Consider the following 20,961-nt stretch of genomic DNA (forward strand, 5'->3'; position numbering starts at 1 on the left):
GTTCGCCATGTGATGCTGGGATTTTTGGCCACAGAAACTCTCACAGACCATCCATGAAGCCAATAGCATCAGTTCTGGCCACTCTTGGGAGTGTGGTTATATGTAACATGGCCATAGAAGGGGGGCATGATCTGATTTAGTGGTGGGAATGCCCACATCAACCAATCATCAAGTTATTTGACATTTAATTGAATAATGGAGTAAATGGCATTCCATCCCTTAAATCTTATTGGATAAGACTACTCAACAGTTATAAAAAACTCTTAATGGTCTGGCTTCAAGTGTCCTAGCTTTGGCTCTCCAGCAATCCAGAAGATGAATGAAATTGGTCTCAAGGGCAGGATACCCTAGATCTGAAACTCCCCAAGACTAGAAAAGTCCTAGATCTCTCGTGGATGCCAGACCACTTTCTTAAGGCCCATTTTCTCAGCAACTTCTTGTATGTACTTGTATGTACTAGAACAGAACCATATTGTATAACATTGTTTTTTTTTAATGGAAAAATGGATTTCAAATTCCAAACACATAACTTCCTAGCTAATGCACACAATCTTTTGTGAGTTGGGAACTGTTGGTGCAGTTTTCTTAAAACAACAACAACAACAATCCAACAATCTTATATGGGAGTGATATGGTTTTTGTTAGATCTACTTCTACAACTGTAATGTTCACATCTGGTTTTGTTACCCTCATGTCAGCTTATCTTAAAGCAACATAATACTGTTTATCCTATTGATGAAAAAATGTATAACTTGTTTCAGAGTTGGATACTTTATTGAAAAGGATAAAATGTTTTTTGGTTACAGGCTTCCATTAATCTTCACAAGAGAGAGGGTTTCTGTCATTAATAGTCAATGAAAAAACAATGATTTCTTACCTTGTCAGAAGGTTTGAATGGATTTCCTTGTCCACTAATTCCACCACTGATACTAAATCCAAGGCCAGGATTCTTTTCTATTCTCACACAAAACTAAGTTAAAAGATATGAGAAGGTGATAAAATATTGAAAACATAGTATTTTCAAATCATTGCACTCTCCTTTCACATATTCTTTTTAAATATTAAAAATTCTTCACATAATATTGAGTTAATTCTTTATATATACATACATATATAAACACATAGTAGGAACATTAACAAAATATTAAGCTTTTCTACTTCAGTTCAAGTTTAAATTGGGTTGAAAATATCTATACCGCTAGTTAGAAGATTCTACCTGCTATCAGTATGTCAGTGAAAATTAAAATGCATTTATCTGATTCAAAGACCATCCACACAGGAAAGTCCAAGTGGATGAAGAATGTTTATTGCCTTGATTTCAATGTTTGGATGAAAAACCTGTAGCACTTATTCATAATTCTTTGGGTTTGGGACAGGGAGTTCAGATCAGCAGTGAGTTAGACTCAGTGTTGAAGAAGGGGAGGAAAGTGAGCTTCATTGCCTTTGGGGGACTACAAAGCTCCTTTAAAAAATCCTTACCTTCTGTTTTAGAATCAATTCTAAGTATCAGTTCCAAGTTAGAAGAGCAGTAAGGCTAGGCAATTGAGGTTAAGTCACTTGACCAGGGTCACAGAGCTAGGAAGTATCTGAGACTGGATTTGAACCCAGGATTTCTTATCTCTAGGTTTGACTTTCTACCCATTAAGCCACCTAGTCACCCTACAAAACTCTTTAAAACCCCCAAACTCAAAGGGCCATATGTTTTATTACTAATCATCTATCAATGTTGCTAACAGCAGAAAAACATGGATGGTGATTTTCTTTGAAGAATTAAAGATGAATTTTATATCAAAGGCAACGTAAGCAGGTTGCAATGTAAAACAAATGAGGAACTATGAAGAACTTGAGAAAAGATGCTATCAAAGAACTCTATGGTAGGAGGAGAAAAGAGCTTGGTGGCATTCTAAGAGTAAAGGATGACTGATGAGTGGTCAAAGCCCTCCGCAGGCACCCTCACAATGTCAGCTGAAGGCAAGGAAGACCTGCAGCATGTTTGGGGTGAATTCGTGGGAGGAAATGGACAAAAGCCCCACAGGTTGGGTGGCGTCTGAATTACTGGTGGGAACATCTGAATCCGTGAGATCACAATTCCACAGGGGCCTTAATATGACTTCTGCTAGCATCCTGCTAGTTGCAGGGGACTTGACCAAGGTCTCACATTCTATATAGTAAAGCATGCATTCTTGTTTTGATGTGGAACCAAAGAATATGCTTTATGCAGTAGAAATTGATGAGGTCTTATGACATTAAAAGAAGAACCATCCTTCCATCTTCGTTAATGTTAAATGTATTTTTTATCCATCTATTTTTTGTATACACACATATGTTTCAACTAAAAGTCAATGGTGAAGAATTATCCATTGGTGTGGCCTTTATAGTGCAGTCATTATTGAAGAATTTCTTACCTCCTAGTCTTGTAGGATGTCTTTAATGCCCATTTTCTAGCTAATGGAACTCTGCTTTTCAGAACGAGTTAGTAGCGTGTGTTGAAAATGGCTGATTATGACACATTTGTAGTTTTCTGTGTCCTGATACAGATGAATGGCTAAGATCTATTCATCTGAAGTAAATGGAAGGAATGGTTTTTATCTCTTTGTCAAACAGTTTAGCTGTGATTTTCTTGTTCAGGAAAAGAACGAAAAAATAGTGGTCTGATGAGCAGATTTCACTTTGTCCCCATTCTTCTCTCCACGTAATAATTTTTAGTTACTTACAATTTGGGCTAATTATTCATTGTTCAAGAGTCAGGCATCACATGGGACAGCCTTGTAGGCTTTTAGCTCTTTTGAGCTGTAAGCAGGAATAAAGAGCCATTCCCCAGAGAAATACTCTCCTGAACCCCAAAGATGGGTAACAGAGTGCACTTACAAGACAGGCTTCTGGAACCGTCCCCTTTGCTCTACGTAGGAAGTCTCTCCCTCTAGTGCCAAACTAGAACCTTCATTGTTTCCAAGGTCAGCCTGAAGAAGTGTCTCAATGTGATGGTTGTCCAGATCTGTGATTGTGTGGTCGGGGAACTTCTGATAAAGAAGCTCCTTCTAGTCATACAGATTGGCCATAGGCAGCGCATGCAACTTGCCAGGAGCCATTGAAACTTTAAGTATTGCAAGCCAGTGGACGCCATGAAGAGCTTAAGAATCGCCCTGCTAGCAGACGCCAGAAGCTAAAGGAGGGCTCTGCCAGGTCTCCTCCACAGAGCACGTTTCATCTCTTTCCTTCCATGCCTTAGAACACGTGGTTTCTGGAGGCTTCAAATGTCCTCCATCCTCAGCTCTGCCTTGTCAAGGAAATCCATATCTTTATTGCTATTGAGGTCGGTAGGTGGCCAAGTGGATGGGGTGCCAGGCTTGGGGTCAGGAAGACCCAAGTTCAAGACCAGTCTCAGAAACTAACTAGCTCTGTGACCCAGGGCCAATTGTTTCATCTCCATCTGCCTCAGTTTCTCTATAAAGTGGGGATGATGATAAACCCGATCTCACCGGGTTGTTGTGAGGATCCAATGAGGTATTATTTGTAAAGCTCTTGGTACAGTGTGAGTGCTGAATAAATACCTGTTTCCTTCCTTTATTTCCTGTCACCTAGAACAATATCTTCCATGTAATGGGCCCTTAATGAACATTTGTCGATTGTTACAGGGACTTTTCCTCCTTCCCCTTCCTTTTTAATTTCAAGCTCACTTCCTTGGATTCTTAAGACTCTGGGCAACACCTATGGTTGCCAACTCTTGTTAGGTATATTCCTTCCTGGGCCCAGACCCTGTAATTCCTATATCTGAACTAGGCTTGGAATCGTAGCCTATTCTCGAACACCAGGATTTCCCTACAACTCAGATTGATCCTGGCACTCCCTGATGCAAAAAGGGCAGAGAAAGGCCAGCGGGACAAACTGCTCTCAAAATTCTCCCTAAAGAGGAGAGAGCTGGATGCTTTGAGGAGGAAGAAGCTGTTTGTTTTCTCAGGGTTGTTGGTGTGTAAGAGCGTCTCACAACCCATCAGGGGAGCTCATACAGTGAGGAGCAGAAGAAGGTCGGAAGAGCAGGAGTCGGTGGTTTTCTGCTCGGGGGTAGCGATCCAGCTGTTTGTCAGCTTAATAACATCACTAGAAAGGTCTGTTGCCATGTGTGTGTGTGTGTGTGTGTGTGTGTGTGTGTGTGTGTGTGTGAGTGTAAATAAAACTTCAAGTACTTATATAATTCTTTGAGGTTTGCAAGTTGCTTTATCTCATTGGATCCTAATGACTCCCTGGAGAATAAATAGGATTAACTATGATTATACCCATTTTCTTTTTTTTATTGAATTAAAAAATTTTATTCAATTAATTTGGAATATTTTTTGATTATACCCATTTTAAAGCTGAAGAGACTGAAGCTAAATTGAGGACACTTGATCATGGAAGGAGATGGGATTTGCACGGATGTCTCGATGCCTCTAAGTCTGCCATTCTCTCCATTCTGCCGGCTCATGGCTCAGACAGACTGTTAGTAGTAAGGAGAGATGTTTCACGGGCATCATAAATGTAGGAGAATAACAATTGGGATGGCGACAATGTATTTCCAGCTCAACCATTTTGTCCCTGGCATGACAAACTTCAGGCGACTCATAGAGGCAGGAAACTTGGAATTGTTTGGGGATTGGCTTTGGCTTATAATGTCATTTGGAATTTCTTTTCCCTTGTGTTTGTCCTGCTTGCCTTCAGTTCTCACACTTCCCTGATTTGTTCCTGGGGAGTGAGCTTCCGGGGACACCTCCGAAGGGGTGGCCCGAGCTTGAGGAGAAAGGGGGGTGCTCAGGGCCGCCAAAGAAGCTGAAGGAGAATCGGTGATTTGGCCAGAGAAAAGGATGAAGCCGTAGCGCTGTTCAGGAAACACATCAAGGGATTTGCACTTGAAAGCGGCATGTCGTGAAGACCGAATCTTCAGGGCTGGGTCAGGGGAACAATTACAAGCGCATCACACAGTCCTATGAAGAACACCAAGAAAAAGCAAAGCAGGCTTAAAAAAAGCCGTGTCGAGGAAAAGATGAAGATCAAAGAAGGGACAAGAATGACGATTGGAGCCAATGGCCCGAGATAAGGGACCAAGAGAGCCGGCAGACCGAACCGTTATAACTTCTGCCTTCCCTGCCTCGGAGAAGGGCAAAAGGCAGGATGAAAAGGAAGTGGAAGTAGCGCTAAAGAAGGAGATAAGCCCAGCGCATTTAGCTTCCTCAATGACTAAATAGAGTCCAAACACGTAGGAATAAGTAGGGCCAGAGAGTCAGCACTGAGGAGGAAGGGCGGGATTGAGAAGGGTTCAGGAAGAAGGCCAGTGTCCCAGGCAGGGGCTCAGTCACTGGGATCAGCAGTGAAGAGTCAGATACCAGGAACCCCAAAGAAGCCAGTTGGGCCATCTGCGAAGGGGAGGCACGTCTAGCAAAAAGGCAGGTTGGAGTCAGGTTGTGACAGCTAAGTGGAGCGGCTGGTCCTTGATCCCAGAAGAGCTTAGGAGCTCCTGGTACTGACCAGGGGAGGCAGACCCTGAGCTTCCGCAGGATCACCATGGTGGCAGGATGGAGGACAGATTGGAGAGGCCAGAGAGATGGGAGGCAGGAAGACCAGGTAAGAGGCTACTGCAATATTCTACCCAAGAGGCCATGAAGGCTCGACTGGGCTTGGGTGGCAGAGAGGCTATAGAGGTGGAGCTAATGATACTTGGAATGCAGATCCCGTGATGGTTCTGAAGCCAGGCAGGGCTGTGGTGCCTCTGATGGAAACAGATGCTTAAGTCACTGTGAAAGCCCTAAACCTGTGCACAAAACGGAATAGCTGTTCAGATTCCCCAGTGGGGACGGTGGCCTTTTCCCCTCATAACATCCTAAACATCAGCGATCAGATGAGAAGAGAACAAACATTGTTTGGATGAAGTCATCCAGCATGATGATGAAAAGATCCGTGAAGCCAACATAAATGAAGGTGCTCGAGAATTAGGCTAGCTGGGTCTGATGTGCTCTAAAAAACGGGGTGGGAAGATACGGGAAGTTGTGGCCAAGGAACAGTGAGGTGGGAAAACTCTGGTGTCAAAGAAATCTGGGCAAGAACGTCCATGAACGCTCGACCAATGACAAGAGGAACAAACCTAAGTGATGCGAATGGGGCGGATTCACTTTTATCAGAAAAAGAACATTTTGATTCCTCGCTTTTACTCCTGAAGAGAAGAGAATCCTGTTCAGGGCTCTAGAATGATTTTGGCTCCCTTCGTCTTCTATTGCGAGTCACGGGATGGGCAGAGCTGAAGAGATCCGCCCTTTTGATTTTTCGGGGTGGCTTCTGACTATTCATAGCATGTCGTGAGCAGGGCTCCCCCCATTTTCATCGATCGAAACAAGGGGGCATTTTTTGTTCTACATTTTCACCCTCATGACCTCTCTGAGGTGTCTGTTAAATAGCACCAACACTGGGGGAGAGAGTGTAGATATGCATGTGTGCGTCTACCACTCAAAGAGAAGGGGGGCTGCTTGTTGAGAGCAAGGTGCCAGACAGGAGTGTCCACATGTACCAGTGGGACATCAGAAGGCTTGGTGCTGGGGGAGCAGGGGTGGGGGCACGTATAGCCTTACAGTGTATATAGATTTTTTTAATGTTTCAAAATGTCTTATTGATATTATTGCCTTTACACAGCTTCAATTTCTCCCAGAATCCCTCTTCCTCAGAGATAAGGATGAAAGCCACCCAAGATGGAAGGTGTGGAGGGGCTGCGATCTGCATCTCTGGAATGCCATCGTCAATGGGATTCCCAACCCTCTCAAGTATTGACACTGAAGTCAGGGTGAGAATGTATAGATGCACCTATGTTTGCATAGATTTTAATATAAGAATCATGAATGTGTAGCAGATTTCATGGGCTTTCTCGAGTGAGGAGAACTCTCTTCTCCAGTGCAGACTTAGAGGGGAGCCCTCTGAGGCAGCTGGAAGAACCTTGAGCCTCATTCACTTGCCCAGGGTCATATAACAAGTCCAGTTTAGAGGTGGGATTTGAATTCAGGGCTTCCAGGCCAGCCGCCCTCTATGGTCAGGGCTCTGTTATCCCAGGCTGCCCACACAGCATGGGAGTGAATGTGTTGCCTGATTTTAAAAAATGGGTCCTTGCGGTGCCTCCCTGTCCTTTGGGTAGTGGGAATGCCAGACGCCTCTGGAGCCTCCAGGGTATAGGTGCCTCAGCCCATAGCTCAGGAGCACCATAGCTCACATTTCCATAACTTGCTTCTCCACGGCATCCCGTGAAATAAGTGAGGCTGCGACTATTCTCGTCTCTCTCCTCTGGCTCAGGGAGCTGAGGTGACTTGCCGCTGGTCACCCAGTCAGGAAGGGTGGGAGCTGGGATTCCAGACCACGACCTAAGCCCCTCTGCCTCCCCACAATAGCATGCCCCCTCCCCCTCCCAACAGCAGTCATCAGCTCCAAAGGAACCCCTTGGAGGGGTGACAGCCTTTCACTTGGTGGGGGGAGCTGAAATGACCGATGCAGGAAGGACAAGGAAAACCGTGGACTCAGTGGCGAGGGCAGCTCACCTGCTCTGGGTACCCGTCCATACTCCTCTGCCCTTTAGTTTGAATTAAGCACCGTCCAGGCTGAGGTCCCCGGGAAGCCTGTGAGGAGGGGATCTGAATGGGCAACGGGGACTGGAACTGCTGAATGGTCACCTTGTTGACATTGCCTTCGTAGGGCTGCTGCTGCTCCCGACTCCGATGCTGGAGGCTCTGAGAGCCCATCAGGGTCTGGATATGGCTGCCTGCCTATGGGGAGAAGAAGACTCCGTCAGTCCTGGGACAAGGAGCCGGAAGCAGGTGACAACAGCCAGGACCAGAGGAAGAATCCAGCATGCCCAGAGCAGCCTGGCATCATCGAGCTTCTGGCCAGAACGAGGACGACGATGACCAAGGAGCCAGGCTTGGGTGGAAGAGAATCCCAGGGGGAAGGAGACGCAGGAAATCTGCAGGCATCTGGAGCCCTGGGAGGGAATATTCTGGCTGTCACGGGGACTCCTGGGATTCAGCCCGAAAAGCCTTAAGATGCCAGGCTCTGCTCTCTTCCAGGACCTGGCTGCTGCCACCTGAGACACCCAGCAACTGCTCAACAATTAGGAACAATCACATTCTAGAGGCAGCACAGAGGGGCAGGGGCAGGCTCAGTAGAGGGATGGCCTTGGGGTCAGGCCAAGTCGGATTCCAGGGCTTCCTCCAACAGCCATACACTTGCACTGGGAAGCCCCTTAAGTCCTTGGTGGCCCAGCTCATTCTTTTAGAACCCAAGTTACAGATGATTTGTCAATCTGCATTGTGGAGGGAATTTTTGCCCTAGGAGTTCCCTTCGTGTGTGTGTGTGTGTGTGTGTGTGTGTGTGTGTGTGTGTGTGTGTGTGTGTGTGTGTGTGTGTAGGTGTGTGTTGGGCAGAGGGACCTGGGAGAGGTTATGACTTGATTCCAAGGGGTGTGTGATCATGCAACTAGAAGGTGAGAAAGGCCACCTTCTAGCCTTCCTGCTACCACCAACTTGGGGGCTTCTCCCCAGCATGGCAGCCTCCAAATCTTCCCTCTGCCATGTGAGCTCCCCAACTCTCCTCTGATAAGCCAAGTTTTAGCATCTCAGGGCAGCAATCACCTGACCACTATGAGGGCAGCAACTGATCAACTGAAGTCCCATTGCTAGCCCCCAACTGCATTCATTCCTTTCACCCTCAGCTCCCTTTCTGGTTGAGCAGCACCCCGGGGTGGGCAGGGAGTGGGACTTAGCAGAGTTTGGATTACTCCTTTTTTCATTTTGGCTGGGATTGAGTGAATTGCAGAAGATGAGCATGTGTGGATGAGTTGTGACTAATGGCAAATTCATTCTATTTTCATTTTTTCTCTCCAAATTCCCTAGGACTGTTGAGGGCACCTTCCTATCCCCCTGGTTCACAACTTCAGTATCACAATGGGTTCTTCCCTCTCCCTCACTCCATAGGGCCACTCGCTTGGAAAATCTTGACATTTCTCTCCCTTTGTCTCTCTAATAGGTCTCTACTCACAGTTGCCACAAGAGTTCAAATCACATCACTACTGCAATAACCTTTTTTTTTTTTGCATTAGCCTTCTCATTTACCTTCCTGCCCAAAGTCTGTCCCCTCTTCATTCCACTCTCCAACAATAAGCAAAATGGCTTCCTGTCAACCCTAGGATCAACTATGATTTCATCCTTTCGAAATTAGTGACTTCTATAATGAATAACATTATGAACAGGATAGTACGTGCATGTAATTTATAGGCAAGGAAACACAAATATGGGGGACTAACATTCTCCAAACTCTTTTTACTTCCAGGAGTGTAAGTTGAAAAAAAAAGCATGAAGACGACTACTATTTCTCCTCTATACCAATCAAATTATAGATTTAGATAAAAAAAGACAAAAATTCCTCACATTTCTATGCTTTAAAGTTTTCAGCCATTTTCTTATGGTCTTGTGAGGCTGGTAATGAAAATACTATTCTCATTTTTTAAAAAAAAGGGTAGAAAACCAAAATTCTAACTGGTTAGCTGATACACCTGACTATACAGTTAGTAATCAGTGGAATTTGAAATCAGTTTATCTGAATGTAAATTCATAATTTTTTTCAATAGATTTGGAATTCGATAATTTAAAGTTGAAATACTGAGAGGGAAACTGAACACCTTGGTTGAAGCCTTTCTAGGAGGATATAATCTAGAGAACATGGAAAAATGTAGCAAGAAGCAGTGGCTGGAGATATGTCCTTGGAATCAAGAATTTCTGGGTTCAAATCAAATCCTGTTTCTGAAAAACACTGGCTGTGTGCCCATGGACAAGTCACTTAATTTGGCACTTTCCCAGGCAACTATTTAAGATTATTATCAGTTAGGTGACAATAGGGCTAGAAGGATGTAGAGCAGAACTAAGTTTATCTAGACTCCTTCTTAGCTGTGTGATCCTGGGCAAATCACTTAACCTCTCTGTCTCAGTTTTCCTATTTGTAAAATAGCGATCATTACAATATTTCTTTCTCAGGGTTGTTGTAAGGACAAAATGAGATAATTATAAAGCACTTAGCATAGTGCCTGGCACATAATAAGTGCTATACAGATGTTAACTACAGCTATTATTATTCCTGGGAATTCCTCCTTCCTCTTTGGGAATTCACTCTACCAATAGTACCATAGACTTGTCCCCAAATGGATAAGATCCCCTAAGATGGGAAGGCAAGGACAGATTGTGAAACTATGAATGGGAGATGATTAGGGACAATACTTACAACAGGGATATCATATACATGTCCATTGAAGTAATTAAATAAAATGAAATATTGGTATTAAAAAAGGTATCAAAATGGTGGCATAGGCAAAATGGAGGAATAGAGGTCTAGAAACCTTGAACTACTCTGAGAATCCTCTCCCACTAAACTTAAATTAATGCTTCAAAATAAATACTGCATGATAGTACCAATAAGAGGATAGAGTGAAGCAATTTTCTTGCAGAAAATAATTTGAAAGGTAGGCAGAGAGGGTCTGATTCACTGAAGTCAAGTAGCCCACAGTAAGGCCACATCAACGAGTATCAGTGCAAGTCCAAAAGCAAGCTCTCCTACTCCATAACTATTGCTCAGGGTCCTGAACCTGGACCCAGGCCAACTTAGAGACCCTGAGATCCTGCCCGAGCCAGTAGCAGCGCAACCCTTTGAAGTTCCAAGTCCTAGCACAGGGTAGTTTATGGTGTGCCCAACTGGTGTAGACCCAGAATTAAGGCCAAAGATCCTGCTCAAGTCTGAGATTAGGTCCTGAATCCCAGCACAAGGTAATTCATAGTGCTCTGAATCCTACAACCCATTAGCATTCCTAGGTGGAAGTTGAATCAGCAGTGGGAGGTGCTTTCAGAGCTCCCTGCCCACAGGTCATCATACCCTCCTGGAAGAACTGAAACTTGAAGAAACCCAGAACTAGAGCTGATGTTAGCAGCAAGAAAAAACTGATGTTTAAGAGAATGCCCTCTCTACCTTGAGAACACAGCCCACCTTTAAGATAAAAATTAAAGTTTGAAAAAAAAAGGATAGGAAAATGATCCAACATCATCCCTCCCCCCAAAAAAACCATCTAGTCACAAAAAATTATTATAGAGGCAAAGAAGAGCAAGACACAAACTCAGAGGGGGACAGTGAGATCAATAAAGCCAAATGCAAAACTTCAAATAAAAATAGGCATTGGTCTCAGGTTCTGGAAGGGCTCTAAAAGGATTTCAGAAGTTAAATAAGAGAAGCAGAGAAAAATGAAGAAGAGAAATGAAAGCAATGTAAAGCCAAATGGAAAAAGGGACAAAAATCCAATGAAAAAAGAGTTTCTTAAAAAGAACTGGCCAAATAAAAAAGGAAGTTTAAATGTTCTCAGAAGAAAATAATTTCTTAAAAATTAGAATTGGGCAAGAAGAAGCTAATGACTCCATAAGACATTAAGAAGCAATAAAACAAAACCAAAAGAATGAAAAAAATAGAACACATGAAATATCTCATTAAAAAAACAATTGAGCTAGAAAGCAGATCTGGGAGAACCAATTTAAGACTTATTAGACTACCTGAAAGCCATGATTAAAAAAAACAAAAGAAAACAAAACCTAGACAAATTATAAGAAACAATTAAAGAAAATTGCCTAGATATTCTTGAACAAGAGAGTAAAATAGAAATTGAAGGAATCTATCAATCACCTCCTTTAATAAATCAAATGTATACCCCAGGAACACTGGAACCAAATTCAAGAGCTCCTATGTTGAAGAGAAAATACTGCAAGCAGACAGAAAGAAACAATTCTAATATCATGAAGCCACAGTCAGGATTAGCAAATTCCACATTAAAGGATCTGAAGGCTTGAAACATAAGATATTCCAGAAGGCAAAGGAACTAGGTTTGCAACCCAGAATCAATTACCTCACAAAACTGAATATTTTCTTTTAAGGAAAAAAATGGTCATTTAACAAGAAGATTTTCAAGCTTTATTGATGAAAAGACCAGACCTAAACAGAAAATTTGATGTTCAAATACAAGACTCAAGAGAAGGTTAAAAATATTAGCAAGAAAGAGAAAATTTAAGGGATTCAATAAAGTAAAACTCTTTATATTCCTACATGGAAAGATGGCATTTGCAACTTTTAAAATGTTTATCAGTATTAGAGCAGTTAGAAGAAGTATACCTAGAGAGGATGCAGGAGTAAGTTGATTAGGATGACATGATATGCCAAAAAAAAATCATAGGGTTTAAAGTAGGATAGTACTGAGAGAAAAGGGAAAAGAGAGGTGGAATGGAATAAATTATCTCACCTAAAGAGGTGTGAAATAATTATTACAGTGAAGGGTAAGTGTGGTGATGGGCAATGTTTAAATCTTACTCTCATCAGAACTTGCTCAGAGAGGGAATAACAATGATTCCCTTTTTTGGTATAGAATTCTACTTTACCTTATAAAGAAGTAGGAAAGGAATAAGACAAGGGGGGTGTGAAATAGAAAGGAGAGGGTAGTGGGGAAGGTGATTAAAGCAAAATACTTGTGGGGTGGGGCAGAATGAAAAGAGCAAGACAGAGCAGTATCAAAGAGTGAAATAAGAAGAAGGGGAACAAATGGTTGGTAATCATGACATTGAATGTGAACAGGATGAACTCATCCATAAAAAGGAACCATTTAGTAGCAGAGTAGATTAAAAATTTCAATATATTATTTATTAGAAACACATTTGAGGTAGGGAGATGCACACAGAATAAAGAAGCAGGAGTAGCAATCATGATCTTGGACAAAACTAATGCAAAAATAGATCTAATTAAAAGAATTATGGAAGGAAATTGCATCTTGATAAAAGTTCCATAGACAATGAAGAAATATTAAATATATATGTACCCAAATGGTATAGCATCTAAATTTTTGATGGAGAAATTAAATTAGCTTTAAGTAGAAATGAATAGTGAAACCATAATAAAGAGGGACCTTAATGTTCCCCTCTCACATCTAGATAAATCAAACCAAAAAATAAATAAAAAAGAAGTGAATAAAATAAAATTTTTGAAAAGTTAGATTTAACGGATGTCTGGAGAAAATCAAATAAGAATAAAAAGGAATATGCCCTCTTTTCAGAAGTACATGGCACACAAAAAAATGACTGTATTAGGGCATACAACTTCACAACCAAATGCAGAAAAGCAGAAATAATAAGTGCATCCTTTTCAGATCATATGAAATATAATAACAAAATAATAAAAATAATTATTAATATAGTAAAATATATTATATATAATATTAATATAATAAAATATATCAATAAAATTATAATAAAAGAGTCCATAGAAATACAAGTAAAAATTAATTGGAGACTAAATAATCTAATGCTAAAAAAAGGGTGGGTCAAAGAAGAAATTATAGAAATAATCAATAATTTCATTAAAGAGAATGACAATGAGGAGAGAACATATCAAAATTTGTGGGATTCAACCAGAGTAGTACTAAGGGGAAAATTTATATCTCTAAACACATTAATAAAATTGAGAAAACACTGATCAATGAATTGGGCATGCAATTAAAATAAACTAGAAGAAGAATGAATTATAAATCTCCAATTAAAGACTAAGTTGGAAATCCTAAAAATCAAAAGAGAAATTAATAAAATTGAAGGTAAGAGTACCATTAAACTAATAAATAAGACTAGGAGTTAGTTTTATGAAAAAAAAACCAAATAGAAAGAGCTTTGGCTAATTTGAGTAAGAAAGGAAATAAGGAGTTCAAATTACCAGTATCCAAAATTAAAAGGGTGAATTCACCACCAATGGAGAGGAAATTAGAAGCATCATTAGGAGCTATTTTGCCCAATTATATGTCAATAAATCTGACAATCTAAGTGAAATGGATGAATATTTACACAAAATATAAATTGCCCAGACTAACAAAGGAGGAAATAGAATACTTAAATAATCCCATTTCAGAAAAATAACTTGAACAAACCATTAATAAGCTCCCTAAGAAAACACCCACAGGACCAGATGGATTCACAAATGAGTTCTATCAAAAATTTAAAGAACAATCATTCTCCCAATTTTTTTATAATACAAATATGGTGCTGATACCTAAGCCAGGAAGATTAAAAACAGAGAAAGAAAATTATAGGCCAATTTCATTAATGAATATAGATGGAAACATAATTAAAATACTAGTAAGGAGACTACAGCAATATATCACAAGGATTATTCACTATGACCAGGTGGGATTTATACCAGGAAAGAAGGGCTGATTTTATATTAGGAAAACTCTGAGCATAATTGACCATATCAATAACCCAACTAATAGAAATTATATGATTACCTCAAGAGATGCAGAAAAAAGCCTCCAATAAAATACAACACTCATTCCTATTAAAACCATTAGCAAGCACAGGAATAAATGGGCCATTCCTTAAAATAAAGAGTATCTCACTCTTCTGCCTTGGAACCAATATACAGTATTGATTTCAAGATGGAAGGTAAGGGTTTAAAAAAAGGAGTATCTATATAAAACCATCAGCAAGCATCATCTGCAATGGGAGTGTTAAAAGTTTTTCCAATAGCATCAGGGATGAAGCAAGGATGATCATTATCACTACTCTTATTTATAAGGTGCAATTTCTCACATTTGTAGAGAATTCCATCAAATTAAAATAACACAAGCCATTCCCCCAACTGACAAATAGTCAAAGGATATGAATAAGCAGTTTTCATATGAAGAAATCAAAGCTATCAATAATCATATGAAAAATGTTCTTAATGAATCTTGATTAGAGAAATGCAAACTAAAACAACTCTGGGGTACCACTTTAACCCTATCAAATTGGCCAATATGACTGTAAAGGAAAGTGATGCAAGTTAGAGGGGATGTGATAAAATTGGGACGCTAATACATTATTAGTGGAGTTGTGGACTAATCTAACCATTCTGGAGAACAGTTTGGAACTAGCTCAAAGGGCTATAAAACTGGGCATACTCTTTGATTCAGTAATATCATTACTGGGTCTGTATCCTAAAGAGAATATAAAAAGGGGGAAAGGATCTCCTTGTACAAAAATATTAATAGCAGCTCTTTTTTTGTGGGAACAAAGAATTGGAATTTCATTGGCTCACACCATACATGAGTGGAGCCATATTCTTTTAAAATGATAGGAAATAGATATAATAGTCTAGGATCATAGATTTAGAGCTAGAATGGACCTTCTAGACCAAATAGAATAACTGCCTCATTTTATAGGTGAAGAAACTGAGACCCAGAGACATATGAATTGCCTAATTGCTCAACCACACTTCTAGAAGGTATAAGATGCAGGATTTGAGTCCAAGACTTTTGGATACCAAATCTGATCCTCAATTCACCACATTATGCTGCATTTTGCAATGACACTTCCATTGTAACCAGTTGGCCACTTGGTTGAGGTATATAATCTTACCAGTTCAGCACTTTTCCAGGCTGATTCCATATTATATTTTCTGTGATTCTCTAAACACCTCTATAGATGTTTAGAATCCTTTCCTCATGTCTAGAAGGTAGTATCTTCTCATCTCCAGCCTCTTGGAATCATTATCTTGCTTCAAGGCTGGGCAGTAATGTCATGTCTCCTCTATGAAGTCATCAAACCACTAAGCATTTACTGAACTCTGACTACATTTTCCCATTCTAATAAACATTTCCTTAGTATCCCACACTCATTTGTGGCTGCTTTTCTCTTGTTTGTTTGTCTGTTTTTTCCTGAAATTCACTTCTCTCTGTGCATTTTGTATCTACTCTTTGGAAAACTAAACTTCATAGTGGCAAAGAGTGATTTTTTTTTGTTTTTGTACCTTCAGCACCATAATAGGATTATGCAAATAGATATGCTAAATAATAAATTTGCAGAATTGAATTATGCATTCAAGTATGGTCATTAAGAATAACTGTATTTGCAGAACAGACTACAAATATCATATTGCTACTACAAAGAATAATAATTTTTTAAAAACCTAACAAAAGCAAAGATTCAAGTTTAGGGGGTATGTAGTATCTGTTAAAAATTGTTGGGAAAGTTGGAAAGCAGTCAGGTTAAAAGTTGATATAGCCCAGTATTTTATATCATTTATAAATAAGATCAAAATGGATAAGTGATTTAGGAATAAAGAAGGATATTATAAACAAATCAGAACAGGTAACATATTAGTTATCAGATTTATAGATAGGAGAAGGATTTATGAATAAATGAGATAGAAAAACATTGTGAGATGTAAAAGGAAGAATTTTTTTTGGTACCAAAAAAAGAATGTAGCCAAGATTAGAAGGAAAGAAATAAGTTGGGAAAAAACTTTATAGACAATTTCTCTGATGGAGGTCTCATATCTAAAATATAAAGTGTTTTGTCATATACCTAAGAATATGAGCCATACTCCAATTGAAAAATGAACAAAAGATCTGAACATTTTTTGGATTAAGAAATCAAAGCTATACATAACTATATGAAAAATGTTCCAACTCATTAGTGAGTTAGAATCACTAATCTTACTGAATAACTTACATTAGTAAGTTAGAATCAGAGAAATACGAATCAAAACAACTCGGAGATATCTCATGCTTATCGGATTGGTCAAAATGATAAAAGGGAAAAATGACCAAAAATAGGGATGTGGAAAAATGGGGACACATACATTGTTAGTGGAACTGTGAATTCATCCCACCATTTTGTAGAGCAATCTAGAATTATGTTCAAAGAACTATAAACTGTGTATACCTTATGACCCAGCAATACCACTATGAGGTTTATTTCCTAAGACAAAGAGGGGAAAAAGAAAAGAAACTATATTTTCCAAAATATTTATAGCAGCTCTTTTTTTGGTGGCAAAGAACTGGAAATTGAAGGGATGTTCATCAATTGGGGAATAGTTAAATAAACTGTGGCATGTGATTGTGATAGAATACTACTTCACCATAAGAAATGATGAGCAGGTTAATTTTTGGAAAATGTGTAAAGACCTAAAGCAATTATGAAGAGTGAAATGAGCAGAAACAAGAGAAATACAGTTTGAAGAATAACTTGTGTGTGTCCACTTCTAGAGGAAGAACTGATGAATAGAAATAAATAACAGAGTTTTCTATACAATATATATATATATATTACACACACACACACACACACACACACACACACACACACACACACACACACATATATATATATATATAAAAATATATATATATATATATGGATCTTTTTGACAAATGATGCCTTCTCTAATGGGGAGAGAGGAGAGAGGAAGGGAGTTCACTGGGTATTTTAATGTGATAAAGAAATAAATTTAAATAAAAAGTCACCCAGAATAATGAAAAGAATAAATTTACAATTTGGTAGGAATACCTGTTGATTTAGTCAAACATTCTATAGAACAAAAGCAAACATATTTGATCAAATATTTTCTATTTACCTAGTTGTGCAGAGCATGTGTGCCCTGCCTTGATTTTAATTCCAAGGGAAGTATGCAATATCTTCATGAGTGGGAAGAAAGGTGAAAATATCCCCAAACAATCCCAGACTCGACAGCATGGTGTCCAAACAAGTGTCAGCTTTTTACTTGGGTTTAAAAAGTGAATTGAATTTGTTTCAAGACCCACAGAAACCCAGGAAGCAAACGGAAAACTCAGGAGGGCAGAGCCAGTCTCTTTCTGCCTGATGCCCAGTTTTCCACCCCATGAGTGCTCTATTGTTGAAGAATTAACCTTCCCATTTCTGAGATCTCAGGCGGGAAGGTGAGCACTTCAAGCCAAAGAGCATCTTGGTGCTGTGCCAGAGAGAAGGCTGGGCTGTGTGTTGATCCTTTGATGTGATTATAAAGAAATGGACTGTATGCTCGGGGAAGGCTGGGCTCTAGCAGGGACCTGCATGAGCATGGAGGGGCCAGCCTGGCTTCAGAGGAAGCCAGTACTGCTCATGCCTACAGCTGGCTGAATAGGAAAGTATGTCGGGGCAAACACTGGTGACTTTCATACACAAAATAGTAATATCAAATTTCTTATGACCAGCAATCTAAAATAATAGGAGAACCCCCTTCCATTTACAGAGTACTTTATATACAGTATTTCAGCTGAGCATGACAACATCCCTGGGATAGAGTGATAGGGAGTACTGTCAACCCCATTTTACAGAAGAGCAAAGTGAGGTTCAGAGGGCTGATGTGACTTCCTTGGTGTATTTTTAAAGAGCTTATGGGTGGCCTCAGATACTTCCTAGCTGGGTGACCCTGGGCAAGTCACTTAACTCCCATTGCCCAATCCTCACCACTCTTCTGCCTTGGAACCAATACACAGTATTGATGATAAGATGGAAGGTGAGGGCTTAAAAAATCTAAAAAAGTTTATGGGGACAAAGTAATTCCAAGAACAAGATTTCTTGACTGATTTAAAAGTTGGCAATGTAGGAAGTGCCTTCTTATGAGGCACGTGCACAGAAGAGATCAGGCTTGTCTAAGTGATGACTAACTCAGAATAATGACTGCAGAGTTAATTTAGATAAAGGAAAAGACTGATTTTTGGAAAAAAGAAATAGGAAAAAAATTGCTCAAGTTTTGTTACACAATTTGGATAATGAACAAGAGACAAGATATTTGTTGTGATCTTTCAAGGAAATTGGACAAAAGATTTTTTTTTTTGAAGAAAACATTGATTGATAACAAACTCTGATATTTTTCTTTCCAGTTATCTGTAGACAAAGTATCAAAGTCTACTGCTGAAAACTTCAGTATTCTTGGAACCCAAGAAGATTGCTGATACATTTCTTTGAAATCAGCATCATTGTTAATGCAAAACTCGTTCCACAAAGTCAAGCAAGACTATCAGACTTATCCTGTAGAAACTGTGAAGCACTGAGAGACGATGGGTGGGCCACAGTGAAATGGTTGACTTCCTCACTTTCACCATTAATTCTATTTCAAAGAATTCTGTGTGCCCTATCAAGATGATGCCAAGGAAAGAGATCTGCAGAGGATCATGGGATCTCAGCATCCCTGGAGAGAGTCTTCCACAGTGACTGAGGACGTGGAAGGAGAAAATGGCCGTCTGGATGTACAGGTTCTGGGTCAGTTCATTGAAAAAATGATCCACAGGAGTTTATCACCTTTTATGCCTTTTTTGTTACTTCGACATAAAATAAATGCAAGAAAATAAGGTCGATGATATAGTATTATTGACATATAGCATCTTAAAAGTTAGACGTTTTTAATTAAACATTTTTAGAATTCATATCAGGATACACACATCAGAAGATGTTTCTGCTTCACAACTGATGTGAACAGCCTCCAGTGAATCGTGTTGTGTGTGTTGATGATTCAGGGAGTCACAGTCTGGGATGTGCCCTTTGTCTCTGGCTACTTGGTCTAAAAGGAAATCCAAATGATAACTTTTCCCTGAGTATCGCAGGGCGCTTACTTACCAATGAACTAACTGGATCCCGATCCCTTATCTTGGTTGTTCTCTACCATGTTTCCATCTGAAATACTAAATTCTACTCACAGAAATCACAACTCAAAGAGAAAATCAGGGATTGTGGTTTAGTCTGGATTTAGGTAAAAAAATCGAGCAGGTTTGAGAAGAAAGTTAAGATATTATTTTTTAGAATCACAGATTTTGAGAGCTGGTGAGGAGGTCAGGAACCTTGCAGGTCAACCTATACATGAAGAAAAAGATGCCCACTCAAACATGTAGGGTGAGTAGCACCTCCATATGGGGAAGGGGGTTCACCACTTTTGTGCTGAGTTTTTTTTGGAACCCTCACCTTCTATCTTAGAATCAATACTGTGCATTGGTTCCAAGTGTGAAGAGTGAGAAGGGTGAGGCAATGAGGGTTAAGGGATTTGCTCAGGCTCATATATCTAGGACGTGTCTGAGGCCAGACTTGAACCCAGGACAAGGCACACCAAAGGCAGCAGTAGTTAGGCTACAAGGGGACCTGCAAACTATTAAGGAAGAGAAATGAATCACTGATTTGGTCTAGTTGTCTTCATTCTCATGACTTTGTGAGCCATTCTTCACAATGTGGGCAAAATAATCTTCTGAAGACATAACTTTAGCCATGTCACTGCTCAAAAGCTTTTGGGGATCCTTATTACCTATAGGATAAAATATAAACTCATTAGTCTGTCACTTATGGCCCTACTTATTTTTTCCACCGTGTTTTATACTATTTACCCTCAAGCTCTCCATGTTCTAGCCAATGTACATGATTGGCTATTTCCTGTATCCCCTTTGTCTATTTTCACAGGCTGGCCCCATGCCTGGAACTCATTTGCCTTCCAGAATTCTTGATTTCCTTTAAGCCTTGGCTCTTTTTCTACTTCTTCCATACCATCCAGAGAGGATGCTATTCTCCAAACACTCTCTGTGTCTCTCCTTTGTCCCATCACTCTCAACTTGAGTAGTATTGATTTAGGTACATGCTGCCTCCTCCTTCCCCTGACTGCTAGAGAGTAAGTTGCTTGAGGGCAGAGATCTGTACAGTTTGCGCCTTTGGATCCCCTTGGACGCAGCCCTCACTCAATATATATTGGATAATGAAAGGTTAGCACCACTTCTACATCACCGCCACATCACTATGGCACTGCAACATCAGCACCACTTCTTTAGCAAGATGTCCAAGGACGAAGCAATGGCTGCTTTCTGATGGGAGAACAACTGGATCTGAACAAACATTTGTAGAAGAAATAATCTGAAAGCTTTTCCCCAATTTAAAAGAACTCAGGAACTAATATTACCAAAGAAATTGGGAAAGATCTTGAGCAACGTGTTTGCAAGAAGATAGAAGGTGCTGCCATGAGCCCCTGCCCACCTATACATTTGGCTTCTCATCGATAAAGCCTTTTTATGTTCTTGGGGGTGGGTGGGTAGACAGGGCCTGTTTCCTGGAAGACAACATAGGAAGAGAAGTGGTAGCATTTCAT

The 20,961-nt window shown here is 40.0% G+C and overlaps 1 protein-coding gene across 3 annotated transcripts in view; it reads right to left on the bottom strand.

Moving 5' to 3' along the window:
- The window catches only part of LRRC7 (leucine rich repeat containing 7), a 572,907-nt gene that overhangs the window by 32,783 nt on the left and 519,163 nt on the right, over window positions 1-20,961 (bottom strand). For all 3 annotated transcript variants that reach the window (XM_056814946.1, XM_056814945.1, XM_056814947.1), the window contains 2 exons: window positions 7,545-7,769; window positions 878-970 (listed from right to left, as the gene is read on the bottom strand). In XM_056814946.1, the coding sequence (XP_056670924.1) occupies window positions 878-970; window positions 7,545-7,769 (318 nt within the window). The remainder of the gene's footprint in view (window positions 1-877; window positions 971-7,544; window positions 7,770-20,961) is intronic.

This window comes from Monodelphis domestica, chromosome 2, assembly GCF_027887165.1.
Source record: "Monodelphis domestica isolate mMonDom1 chromosome 2, mMonDom1.pri, whole genome shotgun sequence".
NCBI lineage: Eukaryota > Metazoa > Chordata > Mammalia > Didelphimorphia > Didelphidae > Monodelphis > Monodelphis domestica.